The sequence below is a fragment of the Haliotis asinina genome, chromosome 5 (genome assembly GCF_037392515.1).
Source record: "Haliotis asinina isolate JCU_RB_2024 chromosome 5, JCU_Hal_asi_v2, whole genome shotgun sequence".
Lineage (NCBI taxonomy): Eukaryota > Metazoa > Mollusca > Gastropoda > Lepetellida > Haliotidae > Haliotis > Haliotis asinina.
Genome location: NC_090284.1, coordinates 35,769,845 through 35,790,155, shown reverse-complemented (window position 1 = coordinate 35,790,155; position 20,311 = coordinate 35,769,845). Strand labels below are relative to the sequence as shown.

Below are 20,311 nucleotides of genomic sequence, written 5' to 3'. Positions count from 1 at the left end.
TGTGTTTTTATTTTATTTTATTAAAAAACATGGAATGATTACCTGGACACGGGATCGGAAATAGCTTTGCTCGGATCACACGTAAAGGACACAGTTATAGCATACCGCACCCCATCTTTCAAACGCTCTACAAAATGGACATTCTCTGAACCAGAGGTGAAGAAAGACACACGACCTGAAAAAAAGATGGAATATAATTTCCAAGTGATAACACTTTAATTGATATGCGATAACATTCTCACTGATACATCAGATCATCTACTTCAGCTCAGAAGCTATGGACTCCTTAATGTATCACTGTATTTCATTTTGTGCATTCATAAACCTGTCCTGCCAAAATGGAAAATCACCATGTTTATGCCAAAAAATCTTCAGAATTAATTAGACCTTTCATCCGCTATGCTATTATTGCTGATACAGTATTCTTACCTAGTTTTGGTTCCACCGTTCTGTTGGCATCACTGTCCACAAACACAAACCTGCCGCCGTCAAAGTCCTGCTTGTAGGTGGCAAGATACAGCAGTGAGGTGTAGTGGAAGGAGCCATACGTCTCCTACAGATATATCACATCAACTTTAGCACAAACATAGTATTTTTCTGTCACATAGTGTACAGTCCTGTCAAATAATTTTGATTTGAGTCATTTTTTCTACTTTTTTGTCTGCAGAATTTCTATGCAGTATGTTAACAGTTAAAGATTACAATAATTATAGTGAGCATATTTTTAAGATTTGAGTTGTGTGTTCAGGTTGTAAATCAAGTAAAACAAAAAATCAGCCTTAGACAGACACAACACCCTAAGTATTCCCCGGCGAACCTGTTGCCAGTGTTACCAACACAGAGATTAACGTGTCTACATGAGCATGCCAGCATTACAATCACAGACATACCTTGTCTACATGAGCATGCCAGTATTAGCAACACAGACATACCTTGTCTACATGAGCATGCCAGTATTAGCAACACAGACATACCTTGTCTACATGAGCATGCCAGTAGTACCAACACAGACATACCTTGTCTACATGAGCATGCCAGTAGTACCAACACAGACATACCTTGTCTACATGAGCATGCCAGTAGTACCAACACAGACATAACTTGTCTACATGAGCATGCCAGTAGTACCAACACAGACATACCTTGTCTACATAAGCATGCCAGTAGTACCAACACAGACATACCTTGTCTACATGAGCATGCCAGTATTACCAACACAGACATACCTTGTCTACATGAGCATGCCAGTATTACCAACACAGACATACCTTGTCTACATGAGCATGCCAGTATTACCAACACAGACATACCTTGTCTACATGAGCATGCCAGTATTACCAACACAGACATACCTTGTCTACATGAGCATGCCAGTAGTACCAACACAGACATACCTTGTCTACATAAGCATGCCAGTAGTACCAACACAGACATACCTTGTCTACATGAGCATGCCAGTATTAGCAACACAGACATACCTTGTCTACATGAGCATGCCAGTATTAGCAACACAGACATACCTTGTCTACATGAGCATGCCAGTAGTACCAACACAGACATACCTTGTCTACATGAGCATGCCAGTATTACCAACACAGACATACCTTGTCTGCATAAGCATGCCAGTATTACCAACACAGACATAACTTGTCTACATGAGCATGCCAGTATTACCAACACAGACATACCTTGTCTACATAAGCATGCCAGTAGTACCAACACAGACATACCTTGTCTACATGAGCATGCCAGTATTACCAACACAGACATACCTTGTCTACATGAGCATGCCAGTAGTACCAACACAGACATACCTTGTCTACATGAGCATGCCAGTATTACCAACACAGACATACCTTGTCTGCATAAGCATGCCAGTATTACCAACACAGACATACCTTGTCTACATGAGCATGCCAGTATTACCAACACAGACATACCTTGTCTACATGAGCATGCCAGCAGTACCAACACAGACATACCTTGTCTACATGAGCATGCCAGTATTACCAACACAGACATACCTTGTCTACATGAGCATGCCAGTATAACCAACACAGACATACCTTGTCTACATAAGCATGCCAGTATTACCAACACAGACATACCTTGTCTACATGAGCATGCCAGTATTCATCGTGTATTGTCTTTGGAGTGGTCATGTTCATTCTAGAGAAGAATGTTGGCTTTGTGAGATACAGTTTCCCTGGCGGCACACCAAACTCTGTGGCAATGGCACCATGGATCTGGTCTTTGACTTTCCTGGAATGGTAACATTGCAGTGACAGTCATGACGCAACTGAAGCTCGTCAGACACTGTAACACGAGGAACAATGAACATTAAATCAGAGGCAAAACCCCCTAATTTGCGAAACCTTGCACTACATGATTATGTATTTACAAACAAATATCAAGACATTATAAATGGCTCATAAAATTCTGTAAACAATGCCCAGAAATTATTTCATCCTTCAAATCTTTACATTTCTAATAATTTACAGGTATCAAATACAATAACACCAACAAATTAAAGGCATCTTCCATCAGGTGTAATATTAAAAGACTTTACCAGAATTTGTCTGTTTCTAAAGTTTGTTTAAGCTCAAATGTTACTTACTTGTAAATCTTAAAATCCTTTTCTGTCAACAAGTCAATATTTTCTGCCTTAAGTAATCTGAAAAAAAAGAAACAAACATGTGCCTCTTCGAATATAAGAATTACACTTATTAAAAATAAATATATTGCCAGATAAATATGTATAGCTGAAATGTTTATGTTTTTGTTCATCATCATTCTGACATGAGCAGTATATGACGTCTATTCTCCTCTGTTGAGACAAGTCTGATACTCACTCATGTAATATTGGTGTCACTGTTGTACAAATATAGAAGCTGTCACTCCAAATTATTTTGATGATCCAGCATCCCAAACTTCCAAACTTTCAAGTGGGTCCTGACACACTACAAACCTGGAGTATGTGTGGCCTGGTTTGTGGGGAAAGGTAAAAATTCACCTACTCCTACAGAAACAACATGTATCTACCACACGTATCTAGATATAGTCAGTAACTATATACTGTTACAAGGAACTGCAAGGAAACAGAATCGAATTAACAGGACAAATATTACCTGTATATATCTATGAATGCATTATCCTTCGACAGAGCTCCAGTGTGTAGATCCAAGATGGAAGCCTGAGGATATGAACATGACATGCATTAATAACAACATCAGCTGCACAAGTTAATTACAGTTCATAGAGTCCAGTGTTCACCACAGATATTGTGTGGTAAACATTTCCTGTTCACTGTCCCATACTCATATACTAACAGTCTGGTAATGATCAATTGTATAACACTCATTAATCTGGATCACAACATCAGAGTTATGCCCCTTTACACTGAAGTCATTGTATTAGGTAAAACAAAATAAAACTGAGCAATGTGCTGAGAAAAAACCACCAAAATCAACAGCATGATAGCATAAATAAGAACAATGGGCCTTCCTACGTCTCAATAAGGTCCTATGCTTCAGGAACCTCCATGACATAGCTGTGACATAACTTACCCCACCACTTGATCCAGCCAGTGAGAGGCCCTTCTCAGCAACCCTGAAACATAACATACTGATGTAGAAACAACTCTCACATCTCCTACTATGGTGGCTTCATATTTTGTTTTGGAGGGACATCATGGTCAGGGGGTACCTGTAACCAGTCAATGATGGACCAGATACCAAACACACTATGAATATCGAGGGTCAGTTGTTCCTGTAGTCAGTGATGGACCAGATGAAAAATACACTTTCCAGAGGGAGGGTTAGTTGGTGATTTTGTGGTCAGATTGACAGCCACCATGGCAATCTAAGCACTACATTTTAAATATTTGCCAGAAATTTGTCAAAAACAACTACTCATCTGTTTACCAGGGTTAGTCAACAACTACTGGGATCCTAACATGGACATCGTAGGCAGCTGGATGCCAGCAGACGCTGGTCAGTGGGGATGGGCTGAGCTCCAAGCATCATCCATGGTGGAGTATGATCTGTCAGTATTTTGTATCCGGTAATGTTCCCCTGCTTTATTGATGAATATCAGAAAACTGCAAAACACCACATATACCAAGGCCAGTATTTCAGGTGACCATAATGTCAGGTGTGACAGGTTTGGGTAGTGTCCATACATGAGTGGTTACCTCAGCAAGTATTCAGCATCTTCCCTCCTGACTAGGTCATCCATCACCACTCTGCCACACCTCTTTGGCTTGCACTCTGAAATGTACCAGCCATGGCAGCCATAAAATACCTGTACATACATGGCAAACATATTTATTAACCATTGACTTTCAGTAATCATGAATATAAAGTGAGGAATGAAAATAGATTGAATCGGGCTGGAGGGAAGACATACACTCATGACATTTGATGGCTGAGAGACATTCGTTGTTTATTAATGGACTTTGGGCACTGAACAAAAAATCACTTCTTTTTTTCACAGTAAGATTATTATGTTTTTATGAAAATGCGAATTTGTGTAATAGTTTTCAGATATTTTCCTCACACTTTACACCCATGTTGTAAATGAACCCAAACTTCGATGAGAGGAGTCAGAGATTCAACCACAATGCTACAACTACTCCCCCTCATCACAGTAGATTACATTCTAGAATGTAATACTTATAACAAACACAGACACACATTTGAATTAAACAAAAAAAATTCAGTGACCTAGAAATTCTTCTTGTGAATAATCTTTTGAGCATGGAACATCATATACTGCCCGCTGGACATGATCTGATACTCGGACAAACACTGTGTCTGGGGTTGCCAACAGGAAGTAATAACAGCACAGTCCCACAGTGAGGGTGATGATGATGAGGATGACTCCAGTTGATGGGCCTTGCGATGACTTACTGTTATCAGCTTCTGCTCTGTAACAACAGGTTTAAATAAAAGAATTATTTACCTTGTTCACCTGTTATTAATGAAGAACAGATACTGTTGTTCTTACAAGGTTTTGTGGGACAAATATGCATGCAGACACTGCAACATCATTTTGAAAACCAGCTATCAAGTTCAGTCATTCATGAACTTGAATGAATTTATTATACATGTACAGCATTCAGACGTTGGCCCAAAGTTGGCAATTACAGCTAGCTTGGCACCATTGCACAAGTGAATGATATCTGTGTATATGATTGAACCTAAGAACAATTAAACCAACAAAGTCTAGCTGTACCTCTCTTAGGAACATAGTTTTAAATAACGAAATTTAAAAACAAACAAGATCATTACAGTGTGACCATGCATGATATATGCTAACCTCTTAATGTCATTGTACCATACTCTGGATATAACCTACTGGATCGTCTTGCATGCATGCAAGCCTCCATGCACCAACACTCATGCGCGAGTGCCCGTAAGCACACACGAACGAATGCACGCACACACACTTGTCCTGACAGGTGACTTACACTGTACATGATTAATACAGCTCAGTAGTAAGTAACCCTACCGTTTGCCGTTCACCTACCGTTTGCTTTCTTGTGGTTTGCTCTTTGCATGTGAACGTTTTCGCACGGTTCTCTCTGCCATGCTAGACAGTGAGCAATTCCACCAAATGTTTACTAAGTGTTAATGAGCGGCAGTTTATGTTACAAATTGTTTCATCACAAATTTACTTAGAAAGTTGACCATCCATTCAACGCGTTCGTCACCATCTTCTGCCAAAACATTCAACTTGTCGTAAGTACAAGATCGCCCTTTGTTTATCACAGAGACGCTGACAACGTCTTGACCTCATTTAGTACAGTCAATGCGTGTAGATACACACGTGTTGCTTGTTGATTTGTAGTGGTGGGGGTAAGGACGGGAAAACCCCACCAAGGGCAGATAACTCTGAATGACTTAATTACGCTTTTGTGGAATTTTCAGAAAGATTGGGTGTTCAGACCACGGTCGACGGTTGTGACTTTAAAGTAGTTTCTTATTCGTTTCAAGACATTTTAAAGGTTACTATTGATAGGTTTCATTTATATGTATGTGTTCTCTCAAGATTTTTGTCAAAATATTTATGCTCAAACGGTGTGTAACTGTGTGACGTTTATCATTACTTGCCCAGTGCAGCTTTTGGGGCGTTATACTTCACAAGGAGCTTAGAATGTAGTATGAGTGCACACTAACGCCCTGTACATGGTGACAACAGTAGTACCACGACCTAGTTCATATCAATAAACTCGTATTCCAGCCAAGGCCTACACCGAGCACACCTTGGTATAGTGCAAAGTCGTCTAGTTATATGCTGGACTAGGATACGGTTCAACCACAGGAACCTGTGGTTAAACACAGACCATAGATCTACACGCACGTCATATATATATGACGTTTAAAGTAGTTTGACGTGCGTGTAGATCTATGGTATATATGACGTGCGTGTAGATCTATGGTATATATGACGTGCGTGTAGATCTATGGTATATATGACGTGCGTGTAGATCTATGGTATATATGACGTGCGTGTAGATCTATGGTATATGTGACGTGCGTGTAGATCTATGGTATATGTGACGTGCGTGTAGATCTATGGTATATATGACGTGCGTGTAGATCTATGGTATATATGACGTGCGTGTAGATCTATGATATATATGACGTGCGTGTAGATCTATGGTATATGTGACGTGCGTGTAGATCTATGGTATATATGACGTGCGTGTAGATCTATGGTATATATGACGTGCGTGTAGATCTATGGTATATATGACGTGCGTGTAGATCTATGGTATATATGACGTGCGTGTAGATCTATGGTATATGTGACGTGCGTGTAGATCTATGATATATATGACGTGCGTGTAGATCTATGGTATATATGACGTGCGTGTAGATCTATGGTATATGTGACGTGCGTGTAGATCTATGGTATATGTGACGTGCGTGTAGATCTATGGTATATGTGACGTGCGTGTAGATCTATGGTATATATGACGTGCGTGTAGATCTATGGTATATATGACGTGCGTGTAGATCTATGGTATATATGACGTGCGTGTAGATCTATGGTATATATGACGTGCGTGTAGATCTATGGTATATGTGACGTGCGTGTAGATCTATGGTATATATGACGTGCGTGTAGATCTATGGTATATATGACGTGCGTGTAAATCTATGGTATATATGACGTGCGTGTAGATCTATGGTATATATGACGTGCGTGTAGATCTATGGTATATATGACGTGCGTGTAAATCTATGGTATATATGACGTGCGTGTAGATCTATGGTATATATGACGTGCGTGTAAATCTATGGTATATATGACGTGCGTGTAAATCTATGGTATATATGACGTGCGTGTAGATCTATGGTATATATGACGTGCGTGTAGATCTATGGTATATATGACGTGCGTGTAGATCTATGGTATATATGACGTGCGTGTAGATCTATGGTATATATGACGTGCGTGTAGATCTATGGTATATATGACGTGCGTGTAGATCTATGGTATATATGACGTGCGTGTAGATCTATGGTATATATGACGTGCGTGTAGATCTATGGTATATATGACGTGCGTGTAAATCTATGGTATATATGACGTGCGTGTAAATCTATGGTATATATGACGTGCGTGTAGATCTATGGTATATATGACGTGCGTGTAGATCTATGGTATATATGACGTGCGTGTAGATCTATGGTATATATGACGTGCGTGTAGATCTATGGTATATATGACGTGCGTGTAGATCTATGGTATATATGACGTGCGTGTAAATCTATGGTATATATGACGTGCGTGTAAATCTATGGTATATATGACGTGCGTGTAGATCTATGGTATATATGACGTGCGTGTAAATCTATGGTATATATGACGTGCGTGTAAATCTATGGTATATATGACGTGCGTGTAGATCTATGGTATATATGACGTGCGTGTAGATCTATGGTATATATGACGTGCGTGTAGATCTATGGTATATATGACGTGCGTGTAGATCTATGGTATATATGACGTGCGTGTAGATCTATGGTATATATGACGTGCGTGTAGATCTATGGTATATATGACGTGCGTGTAGATCTATGGTATATATGACGTGCGTGTAGATCTATGGTATATATGACGTGCGTGTAGATCTATGGTATATATGACGTGCGTGTAGATCTATGGTATATATGACGTGCGTGTAGATCTATGGTATATATGACGTGCGTGTAGATCTATGGTATATATGACGTGCGTGTAGATCTATGGTATATATGACGTGCGTGTAGATCTATGGTATATATGACGTGCGTGTAGATCTATGGTATATATGACGTGCGTGTAGATCTATGGTCTATGTTTAACCAGGGAGCCTATATAGAGGTTGTAGCTAGAGTATCCCTGGTTTAACCTACAGTGTGATATCGGGTTCCTGTGAGTTCAACATTATATGCAGATATAAATGTCCCAAGGTAATTTATTCATTGTATGTTTATTATTTTGAGTGTGTCATATTAACAGCATTTAGCAGTGTTAGCTGCAACATGTTGGGATACAACTTTTCAGAAATGTGTAAGTCTTTATCCTCATGAACCAACACTTTGGTATTCTGATGGTCAGTTATTGACATGAATTGACATGTAGTGAAAGAAAATATATACATTTTGGTGGAAAGTTTTGGGCTAAAAATCATTTAAGCTCAACACTAAGTCCCCCCACCCCCAAGAAATATGGTTTCATCTCACAAAGTGATATCTCTCATGTGACTCTGAACTGAAGAACTGAACAGTTGATATCCTTTACATATGTTTCCCTGAGTATTTAGGGGTGTGCAGTGAACAGATATGACAATTAAATATTGCCTTGATCTTTTCCTGAAACAATGAAGTATTGGTATTTTGTGTTGGTACTTGTGTCATATCATAAACAGATCATCCAGAAATGTAGAAGGGGGTCCAGGATACATGATTACAATGTTCCAGCAATATTACGGCCAGGGGACACCAGAAATGGGCTTCACACATTGTGCCCATTTGGGGAATCGATTGCAGATATTTGGCACGAATTATCTGACACCCATTCTGCTATTTGTATTGTGTCATGCATTTATTTCAAATTGTTCATTCAGCTCTGATGTGAGAAAGTACATACTGTGTGAAATATAACGACAAAGATGATTTTAATGAAGAAAGCAGTTTAATATCTTCACACTGATATAAATATACATTTCCAAAGGAACTCTTACCCACACTCCATCCCCCATGCCCTGAAACATATTACAAAGACCCAAGGTATGAACATTAATGGCAATCGTGGTCAGAAAACAACAGAATTTATTTCATATTTCCCATGTAAGAAACAGTAATGAGCAGTAAACACATAGTGTCCTGACACCAAAACTGAAATTCGAACTAAAAACGTTCAATTAGCGCTAAGTATCAGTGCCATGCAAAGGGAACTTTAAACACAAACAGACTATAGAATATGAAATGGATGAAAGAGTACTATATTCTTACCATTCACATAAAATACAGAGAACATATCAAAATATTCCAATACTAGTATTTAGTCTAATGTATGTTTTTATCTACAATTAAGTATGTACAGGTATGAATAAGAAATTATCACAGTTGAAAATAATGACATTCCAAGTCTAGATTTATATACACTTGATCATACCATGCTTTGTAATTGACATTATGTAGTTATCCTTGAGTGTGTAGGGGGATGGGGGACAATAGGAGGCAATGGGGGTGATTCTCTGATAGGTCGGAGGACAGGTGTGGTTCGATCCAGCAGATCGGTGACATCTAGGGCTTGTGCTGGGATCCTTGATGCAACTGGACGGAGTGTTTTCTGATGCTCTTCCATGACATCTGATTTCCTGACATACTGGAACAATTACAAGTTAACAGTGATGAGTTGCCACCATCAATCACCAGTATATCACTACAGCTACAAAAAGGTTTCATTCAGGCTGTTTGTTTTATGTAAAACGCTTGTATCATTCTAGATCTACCATACTTTTGAACATGCTGAAATAAGACATGTTTCTGCTGGAATGTAAAATACATTGTCATAACCATTAAATAACTTGCCCTTACCCTGTTTGGCCCCTTCTTGACCCGTCCACCTTCCTTTACTGTTACCCCAGCTGCAACCTCCATCGCCTCAATCTGGGAACACGTATGGAGGTAATGTACATCAGAAACAAACCTTCTGACCACAGGTTCAGGAACTTCTAAACTGAACATCAGCTTGATTTAATTTATTAATGAACCGAGTCAGGGTTTCACACCTCAGTATTTCAGCTACATCAACTTCTGTTTGAAAATTGTAAGGATCCTATGATGCCATGGTTATGGTGTTGTAGATAATACATGCACAAGAATGTCATCTGAAGACAAATACTTGGATACTTTATATGTACTTTATCAGTGACAGGGAACTCACCAGTGGAGGTGGCAGTGGAGCAATGGTGGGCTGTTGAGATGTCTTACTGGAGGATTTGGCTGGAAAATAGTATTGACATACTGGTACATCTTACATATCAACTGAGGTGACTTGTTTAAAGGGGCACTGATGCGGAGCAATTTCCGTGGACTGGTGTAAACTTTTGTTATTGTTTTTCTCCCGTGAGTACCCGGATGATATCCCAGCATTCGTGACTGGTTCGTGACCTCTGCTGCGCATACCGTAAGCGCAATTGATAGTTTAATTATAGACAGATCAACTTAGGTGAAGTCATTTTTACTTCATAACAAATGTATTAGGAAAACAAATGAAACACTTTGAAGGTTAATCATCTGCCAGTGGTAGAAATGGTAAAAAACTATTAGGACAGAAAAATAACGAAGCCAATGTACATCTCTATATTTTGTCTCATAACCCTAATTAGTTTATTGTCATATTTGTATGATTCTGAAAATTAATAAAAGAACACACGATCTGCTTATACTCATAGTAAATTTCTAACATAACAGCAACATTTATACATTGTATAGATTGCCAAAGTGGATCCTATTTCACACATATACGCGATCTAGTGTGTGTTTTCTGTCATATAGATTCTGCTGAATGCTACAACAAATAAATTAAAACAAAATGCAAATAATGAATGTCAAACAGACTAATTTTATAGCAACAATGTCAGGCTACTACCTTGTTCAGGAATGTATCCATCAATATCCACGTAAAAGAAATCGTATTCCATTCATCTGCAGCTGGTAAATAATCCTGCTCTATGTCGCGTGTCTTACAACTGTCTAGTTTGCGAAAAAGTAACACATCGTTTCACGTCTTTCGTTGGTGAAAACCAGATAAATCTCTCATTGGTCTCCCAAGATAGCACACCTGGCAAACTAATTGCATGATGTCCACTATTCTAAGTAATTTAGTTAACCAATAATGAGCAATCAATCAACCAACGCAAGGGTGGTTAATTCTTTGAAGGGATGATGTTGTTTTTGCACTCACTCTTTACGACAGGGTGTAGTCATCTACACACACTGCCTTTTGACAAATCCGTCAGAAGATAAAAGTAATTAATCAATCAGTGTGTTATCGGTTAATCCTTTGATCGATGTTTGTTTTTGTAACTCAGCTGATAAACCCTCTTGCATCACTTACATGCACATATTACATAACATACAATACATTTGCCATTACAGACCTTAGTTTATAATGTTGAGTATTTACTCCAGACAGGAGAAATGCCAAATGGGAACCTTTGTTGAGTAACCGAAGTGGTGTTACTACTAATTATACCTGTTATAAATTCATTAATTGACCATCCAGAGAAATAATGACAAATAACACGTGCAGGTGTACACCATCCAACGCGAGTTACAGCAAGGAAGATGTAATCTCTGTGTCGCATGCAGCCTGACAACACTTATGGGCCGAAACTGTTTTGAGGATACCAACGGAATTTCGTTACATAAGGAATACACACAGGCATTTGCTGTGTACTTGGGTAAATAGGTGAAATAAGGGTTTTTTTACGTAAGAAAATTTTCAGATTTCTCTACCAAAGGCAAAGTCATCGTTTTTTGTTTATGAATTCAAATAAATCAACTGTGTGTTTTTATTATCATAAATAATAAACCATTGTAGCTACCATAGCTACCAAAATTTCCGTATGATATTTGCTATCACAGCTGAACCAACACTCAAAACTACCTATATATATAAAGCTTTACAACCTTCCGTACTGAAACAAATGGCTTGCTACGTGCCTGTAGACATCATATTTTCATGTAACATGATTAAATATCGAGGTTAAAAACACAGAAATAGGATCAAATTGGATCAGTAACTATTCCATCCAAGCATCCGAAAAGAACTACACTGCTGGGATATTTGGATACGATCAGACAAGGAATACCATGGATATTTTTAAACAAATGGCATATGATGGGCATCCGACCTCCTGACTGTTTAGGTGAAGAAATTCTGCTAATATGGACAGGAGCCCAGTTCCTTTGTCCGTCACGGTCGAAGGAGCGGGCGCTGACCAATTTGCGGTTTGGTTTCGTAATTCGACCGTTGGCGAGAAACATTATTCGCTCCGCATCAGTGCCCCTTTAAGTCCTACTTTTCCATTAGCAAGATGATATTCTGAAATAACTTTTGAGTTAGATATGAACATATCATATTTGTTCTACTCAACATAAGTGCGAAAGAAGGTCAAATGCATGTGATTCTGACAATCATATAGCATATAAACACTAAGTTGTTGAAAGAACCTATCAGTTTAAGTAAATGTAACTGAAACCATACAATCACCAATCTTATTTTAACAGTGAACCTGATACTCACAGATGGATGCTGCATCAGTGCTGCCTTTGATTCGTGACTTGATTCGTCTGATGGTTGGTACCTGTGGACCCCCGGAATATTTACCATGTCTCATGGCTTCCAGTCGAGCCTGAGCAGCCTCTGTAGCAGGGTCCACCACCTGGTACTTTATCCGTACTCTGGGAGATACAAAAAAGGGTGTAGGTTTCATAAGTGGCACAAAGAGAAACATATAGAATTGGATCAATTCACTGAAAACATTCACAATGGAAAATGACTGAAAGGTACATCTACAGCATAAGTAACAATCCACAGTGACTGGATTCTGACATTACTATAAGGCATAACTCTGCACAGCCAAGGGTAGTGTCTTAGATGACTGGGACAAGTGTATCCTGCTCTTCAAGCATCACATAAAAATATATGAAAATTCATAACAGTTACAAATTTGTTTTCATACACGGCACTAAGAATGACTACAGAAATGTTCAAGTCTGAAAGTTGAGTTAATTTACCTATGATTAGGCAGTTTCTCTGGGTCTAGCTTGACAACGGCAATGACATTTCCCATGTCATCATACACAACGTCCTTGTTCCCGGGGGGACGACCTGCTTGAACCTGTAGTCACATGGATATGTGGCATTTCGTAAAGCGATGAAAAAACTAAAAGCATCAAAATTAATGTTAGTATTTGTCCTAATTGTTTGCTGATATTTGTAAGGTCATTAAATTGCACAGGTTATAGTTTGAACATACAAATTTGAATATAATTTCAGTATATATATATATATCAGTATTACTACCTTAAAGATGCAAACATATTCAAAATTTCATTTTGCAGTCAGAGCTACAAATGACTATACATTTTGTAACAAACCATGGACTCAGGATCATTTGTGAAAGTTCTCCCAGAACAGAAATTAGTATGAAGAAAATGGTTAGTATGAAATGAAAGAAAAAGTATAGTAATTCCCAAAAAATGAAAATTATCATTCAAATCCAGTCTTAGTTGCTGCTACTGCAACACAAATATCTAAGGATGCTTCTTTTCAGGTCATGACGTTTTGCAAAGATTTAGCAACTAGTCAAAGCAATGCTAAACAAAAAGTCAACGTCAGCCAACCAGAAAGCAGTTCATACTGGCGACTTCTCTTCTGGACTACACTTTGAAACATATTTTTATAAAGTTCTTCATTCAGATTTGAAAATTGAACAAATGAATTCTCTGGAATGTGATCTACATTACCCAGCTGGCAGAGAACTACAAGTCATAAGAAATGCTAATTTTAAGTCACTTTTGTTCAAATGTCGTAAATGACGTTTTTGATAGATTCAGTCACAAATCCAGCAACTGTCATTTGGAATAAACCATCTAACCATTTCAAGGTTACATATTTACAAAACATGTTTGACTGTCATTAAGTAAGCAGCTTTCTGATTGGTTGGATGAAAGGTCATTCTGACATGACCCATAATCGGATATCCTCGGATCTTTGCTTAGCGGTAGCAATTAGAAAGATTTGATGATAATTTGGTTGAAATTATTCACAAATGTAATCAGTATTTATGGAAAAATTACCACTTGACAAATAACAATAAGAATAGAAACCATGCCAAGCTGCCAAAGAGCTGAAATAACTTAAACCATGCAGCAGTAGGGTGTGGCTAGGGGAGGATCGAGGGACGAGGGGGTGGGGTGTTGTGGTAAGCAATAGATGCACGTGGGTGGTGGTATCTAATGCATACACAGAAATGTGATCATGCAATGTACTACAATTTACAGTTTTCCTCAAGTTTCAGCGTCAATATTTATAGAACAATTCATGCTTAATATTTATACCTATGACATGTGAATGCATATATCACATGAGCTGCTTGTAATTCTAAGTACTGCAGTAAATGAAATAACCATCAACATTCTTTGTGGGCCACTGAGAACTGGTGAGTGCTCTATCAACATAAAAAGCCCAGTAGCAGTAGCAAACACATTTACTATCTCATGCTAAACGTTTCAGTTCTAAAGCATCTGCAAAATGTGACAATTCTACTGTCATCCATTATCTTAACTTTAAAGGTGAAATCATCTACACACTTCGTGGTAAAGTAAACTGTTTAATCTAATGAGAATATTGTCTACCAAATTATAGGTGTTGTTTGAAGTCTTTCTACATATAGTATACCTGCGCTGATGTGGCGTCAGTATTACTCTGAAATTGGCAACATTAATACTTGCAATATGTTATGTAACTCTCCACTACAAAGACAATGGCTGTATTTAACATTGAACATGGAATGCTGCAATGAAAACTACTGACATGGCCAGTGATTGACACCTGTCAAATTGTAAGTGTGATCAGTTTTCAAAAGACATTACCTTTATTTTCATGCAGTTAATGACAGTGCAGGGATGTTAAAACACAACAAGCACAACATCAAAATATGGTGCACAAGGAACACATCACTCATGTTTACAAGAGATTAATATGTCATACAATATTTACTGTAGGTATAATTAGAGAGACATCTTTCTTTCATAGGTCTCCAGTGAATGTAGCATGATTACATTCATAATATGATTTACTGTACAAAACTGCAAATACATTGTATGACGGAGAGCTATGGAAAGTGAAATTGACATGTAACTTACACGGAGAATTGAGTGACATGAGGCAGGCATGAGCATTCCACTGGTGCGATCTTCCGATGGGAGGGAGCCTGCTATCTCATCCATGTATAGCTTCATCTCTGTCTCCTCCAGGGACTCAGTTATTTTGCTTACTCCTGCAGACTTTATTGGACCCCGGTACCGCTTAAACTTAAACTTCTTCTTCTTTTCTACTTTTTCATCCTTTAACATATTTGTAATTTGTAAAAAAATAATATTCTGTTGTAATCTAAACTGAAGTTCTCTACACAAATATATACAGTCCAGCACCGTTCTCTCGATATTCATGGGACCAAGAAAATATATCAAGTTATCTGAACTTCAAGACATCTGACCAGGGCATATAATCACATATCAAAATGAAAGAAAACAAAACAAAAAAGTAGATTTCGTGTATATTAATTAGGATAGATAATTTTAGTCACAGGGGTCACAATCACACACGATACAGCTCATGTTACAGTGTCCAAGATTTAGAAACAACTCGGCAATCACATGTTAGTCATGTGATTACACAAAACCCTCATTGGGTTCTTGGTATGTTTTGATTCAAAACAATAATGAAACTATCCATGTTTAGTCGTAACAGTCAGTACTTTCTAATTAATTCCTTCTTAATTAATACTGATTAAATAACAAACAAGTGACACCTTCAAATCAATTGGCCACAATTTGTTTACATTATCTCATCCCTTTCATTCATGCTCAATCATGTCTAAACGTTTGGAAACAACCTCAGTATCCATGAATGGTAGGTGAATATCAAGTTTTGTTGCAAATATCGTGTTCAGAGGTAATTTAGCTTGTTGGGACCATGAAATTATATCGAGATATCCAAATATTGTGACATCCATATCAAGTTAAATCGGCTTGAATAATGATAGATTATTAAGGATTTGTCCGGGACTGAGATGTTATATTGAGACAACCGAGATATCAAGTTATCAGAGTTTCGACACAACTGTGCTACACTGTAGATTATTACACTTTGAAACATAATGTTTTTATAATGCTACATAGACCTGACATTGATTTAATGAAGTTCCGACATGACACCTACAAATACGTACCTTCTCAACAGTTCCAACCTCAGTTTCAGTTCTTTCATCAGCTTGGTTCTCATCGGGTTCTGACACTTTATCAGGCAATTCAGGATCTTCCTCTGGGTCCACAATCTGGACTCTGAAGCAAACAGTTATCTACCATTCATCACATCTGGTTAACTGTCTGTGTTGCTTAATAATTGTTGAGCTTCTCAGTCAGGAGTCATGTCAGCGAGACAGTGAAGGTGTTGTACACACATTTCATGAAACAAGAAGTAGTTGTTATTATCAGTCACTTCAACATATGATATCAGTCTGTACTCAAAATACTAAGCATTTTTTTTATTTAAAGCATTCTTTCTTTAGCTAAAAAGGTAAAACTTTCCTTAACATTTACAGTCATGTTTCAATACCATAATAAACTGTACTGGTGCATAATATAGCTAGATAAAAAGAGCCCATCCCTTTTGAAACTGATTATTCCATTGGATAATAATACACAGATTATAGATATTAAGAAAGGACTTGTAATATTTTAATTAAGGACACAGTTGTGACTCTGCCAGCTCAAAGAGAGGGTGATATACTGAATGCTGTGTTTACTTGGCTTCCTCTGGATCTGCCTGTACAAGTTCCTCCTCTAGGTGCTCCTGTGTTTCCTCTACTATTACTGGGGTGGGAGGGGGCAGGTAGGTTCGCGGTACTGATCCCTGAGCCCAGCAGTCTGTTGTGGCAGGGTCAGGTTCTGTAGGGAAATATACAATTGTAATGAGAATAATAATGCTATGCTTCAAACTGTAGAGAGGTATCAGTAGTTTAAATGCAGTAGTATATTCAGATTTCTCCCTATTAACATTTATTGCTGTTACAACGGCCACAAAATATTTTTACTACACATGATGTTTTTCATCTCTAGATTATCAAACAGTCCATGACTTTATTCACTCGCCCAAAGTTATAGTTTAGTGATGTTCTGCCGTTTTGTAAGCTCATCTTCTTAACATTCCACATAATACATGTACACTATACCCATCTGAACATGATGTTCAACAGAACCATGGTTTGGACACAGACTTTCAGATTCAACATTCATGGTTTGACATGTTCACATGCTTGAAGATTATATATTACTGCAGAGCATTAAATGATTAGTTTGTGTATGTTTGGTTCCCACAACTTTTCAATCCTTCAACCTGCCAAGGATTGGAAACATTCTACATCGATAAGTCGACAAGAATAATGAACTTAACAGTGTTCATTAATAACAACAGGCCCCGATTTCTCGAAACAAACTTAAGTTTTTACTCAAATTTCAAACTGAGTTTGACAAAATGAAACAGCTGAATTTTAACTCAACTGTATTTTTAAAATAAGAAAACCCATACCTACTTAATTAATCTATCAGCCAAACTGAACTTATCTGCTGTGTTTGAGTTTAATATTGATTTCAGTTGATTCTAGGAAATGAATTGTCCTGTGTTTACTCAAATTTGAGTACAAACTAAAACTTAAGTCAAATCTGAGACTTAAGTTTATTTTGAGAAATCGGGGTCAGATTGTACATATCTTCTTATAATGAAACAATCTGTGACAGAGACCCTCAAAAACTGAATCAACTTGTTGGTATTCAGTTCATCTCACCTTCATCCTGGAGCCAAGTGGGATCCCCCTCTGGGTTCACCTCCCCTCCATCTCGAGCCAGGAACTGCCACTGGAACAAAGATGACTTTGTCAATGAAAGAATGGAAAGCTTATTCTAATCAAATAACTTTTGTTACTGAAACAAAAATTTGTTGTTTGCTCCCATTTCAGAATGACTACATTCTCATATGCATATAACTGAGAGTTACATACCACTATTTCGTGCAAACAAACATGCACACAAACCTAACACCCCATCCCCACCTCCAAACAAACACACTTGAGTGTTTATGCAAGGCATCTGACCAGTATTTTGGCCCCTTCAAAATGCCCCACTGAATCTAACATTAAGCTATTTTGACATTAAAGATGATAGTTAATATATTTTACAATTAAACACACATACTTACATATATAATCGTAACTACATGTACTTGAAATTTATGCCACCTTAGTTATTAAGATTCACATCAATATCTTTTTACACCGACAGTTGTAACCTGATACCACAAAATGACTCACATCAATTATTTGTAGAATGGCATCTTTGGCTTGAGATATTGTGAATGGGAGAAGTTGTTTCTCAATGTATGACTTGTATATCATGTCCATGGTACTGTCAACAACCTCATCCACAATGTCCAGGATAAAGTCCTCAGTTCCATCCTTGTCCAGCATAATATTCCTAACACATAAATCAATGGTCATGGTTCTTGGAATCAAAGTATACTTTTCTATACAAAAATATGATTTTACTTCATCTATTTTAAATACCTAAAAAATAATGTTTGGACCCGAATTAACATAATTTTCAGAATCAACTGTATAAATAGATTCACAGTTTCTTCATAATGTTACGATAAGTTAGTTTGGCAATTAGTTTCTAAAGATTTTACTTTCAACATATTTCCCACCAAGTCTAAGTATATAATTTGCATATAATTATGGATACACAATCCATGGCTCTACCTTTCATGAACACCACATACTCTGATAACAAGAGCTGCTGCAAAATCACTCCATTTCAAAATATCAGTATTGTCAAGAAGAATTAACTGCAAATTAAGAGAATACATACTGTCTATATTTGACAACTATAATAACAGATAGAAATGTAAAGGCAGAAAAATAGAAACTGAGATAGAAACAAAATGCTGCCATTGTGCTACCGGGCACGGAAGGTATTTTGAAGAATGTTTTCTAGTGCAGCAAACAGGATTTCCACAGGTAATGATATTGTATCAATATATCATGGAAAGTGACCAATTGTCAGTGAATACAAATAGGACCAAATTATCAGCAGAAAATCATCAAAACATCAAGAAAGGGAAAGAGTTCCGTCCATTCCCTCATATTCTTTCTTCCATAGAATAACAGAAGTAACACTAAGTGGTTCAACCCCAAATGTTTTACTTCATTTTGAGGCTTTTAGTTGTTTTTGTGAGTCCTCTAGTAAGTGCTGTGTTAGGTTTTGTTAAAAATTAAAGTATTATTATCAGTTTATAAATAATATTTGGAACGGGGGAATGGGAGGAACTCTTATCCAAGAAAGAACGTTGAGTTAAATAAAGGGACAACATACCAGTCATGGTCATTGAACTTCCCAGGAACTATTTCGTGGGTGATGACAGGTGTTTGTGCTGCTGGGGGCTTCCCTTTATCAGCCCTAGATTTGGAAACTGCTGCTCGTGACATTCTCGATTTGTTGCTAGATCACTTTACCTGAAAATCAAAATGATAAGCATAATAAATGAAAAAATCTTAACCACCATCACATTGCTTTATAATTCCAAGTAATGAAATGGACAAATCAACTGTTACAGTTTTCTTTAGGATAACTATTTACAGTTACGTCGACCTTTGGATACATAACAAATATAAATATATACATAACATATACAAGATATGCGTGTAGTACCATTTGATTTGTTTGTATAGGTCGACACATCATACTCTGACTTCAAACTGTCATTTTGGATAAGTCTAATTGTCTTGAATTCAGGAGGAATCCATTACGGCGGATGTTGACATCCCTATGGCAACAAAGCGCTCTCGCTACAACGTGAATAAATTATCTTGTAAATCTGTAATTATTTTTCTATTACTTATATTGATATGTGAATATAGTTTTAAAAAAATGTTTTATGTGCCATAACTATGATAACCTGT

General features: G+C 37.5%; 2 protein-coding genes across 3 annotated transcripts; both read right to left on the bottom strand.

Annotated features, from left to right (window-relative positions):
- Nucleotides 1-5,896, bottom strand: LOC137283540 (2-oxoglutarate and iron-dependent oxygenase domain-containing protein 3-like). The gene is made up of 9 exons (XM_067815097.1): nt 5,530-5,896; nt 4,725-4,927; nt 4,193-4,268; nt 3,567-3,609; nt 3,129-3,193; nt 2,618-2,674; nt 2,109-2,262; nt 430-553; nt 1-175 (listed from the first exon to the last, which is right to left on the bottom strand). The coding sequence occupies exons 1-9, from the start codon at nt 5,589-5,591 to the stop codon at nt 39-41; spliced, it is 921 nt and encodes a 306-aa protein (XP_067671198.1). The 5' UTR covers nt 5,592-5,896; the 3' UTR covers nt 1-38.
- A 3,274-nt stretch (nt 5,897-9,170) lies between these two features.
- On the bottom strand, nt 9,171-20,196 carry LOC137283489 (uncharacterized protein C2orf81 homolog). Of its 2 annotated transcripts, XM_067815013.1 has the most exons (13): nt 20,061-20,195; nt 19,725-19,864; nt 18,665-18,827; nt 18,143-18,212; nt 17,105-17,246; nt 16,529-16,640; nt 15,441-15,641; nt 14,974-15,000; nt 13,308-13,411; nt 12,814-12,971; nt 10,447-10,505; nt 10,098-10,169; nt 9,171-9,885 (listed from the first exon to the last, which is right to left on the bottom strand). In XM_067815013.1, exons 2-13 carry the CDS (start codon nt 19,835-19,837, stop codon nt 9,691-9,693), a joined length of 1,416 nt encoding a protein of 471 aa, XP_067671114.1. In that variant the 5' UTR covers nt 19,838-19,864; nt 20,061-20,195; the 3' UTR covers nt 9,171-9,690. The 2 variants fall into 2 exon arrangements, with proteins under 2 accessions (XP_067671114.1, XP_067671115.1); XM_067815014.1 differs by lacking the exon at nt 14,974-15,000 and having other exon boundaries at nt 20,061-20,196.
- Nucleotides 20,197-20,311: the final 115 nt, after the last annotated feature.

Coding starts and splice junctions, on each gene's coding strand:
- LOC137283540 (XM_067815097.1), bottom strand. CDS start 5,591: ATGGCAGAGAGAACCGTGCGAAAACGTTCACATGCAAAGAGCAAACCA. Junction 4,269..4,724: donor TTCACAAGAAGAATTTCTAG/GTCACTGAATTT, acceptor GGTACATTTCAG/AGTGCAAGCCAAAGAGGTGT. Junction 176..429: donor AACGGTGGAACCAAAACTAG/GTAAGAATACTG, acceptor TCTTTTTTTCAG/GTCGTGTGTCTTTCTTCACC.
- LOC137283489 (XM_067815013.1), bottom strand. CDS start 19,837: ATGTCACGAGCAGCAGTTTCCAAATCTAGGGCTGATAAAGGGAAGCCC. Junction 16,641..17,104: donor GCAGATCCAGAGGAAGCCAA/GTAAACACAGCA, acceptor TGTTTGCTTCAG/AGTCCAGATTGTGGACCCAG. Junction 9,886..10,097: donor TCAAGAAGGGGCCAAACAGG/GTAAGGGCAAGT, acceptor TAATTGTTCCAG/TATGTCAGGAAATCAGATGT.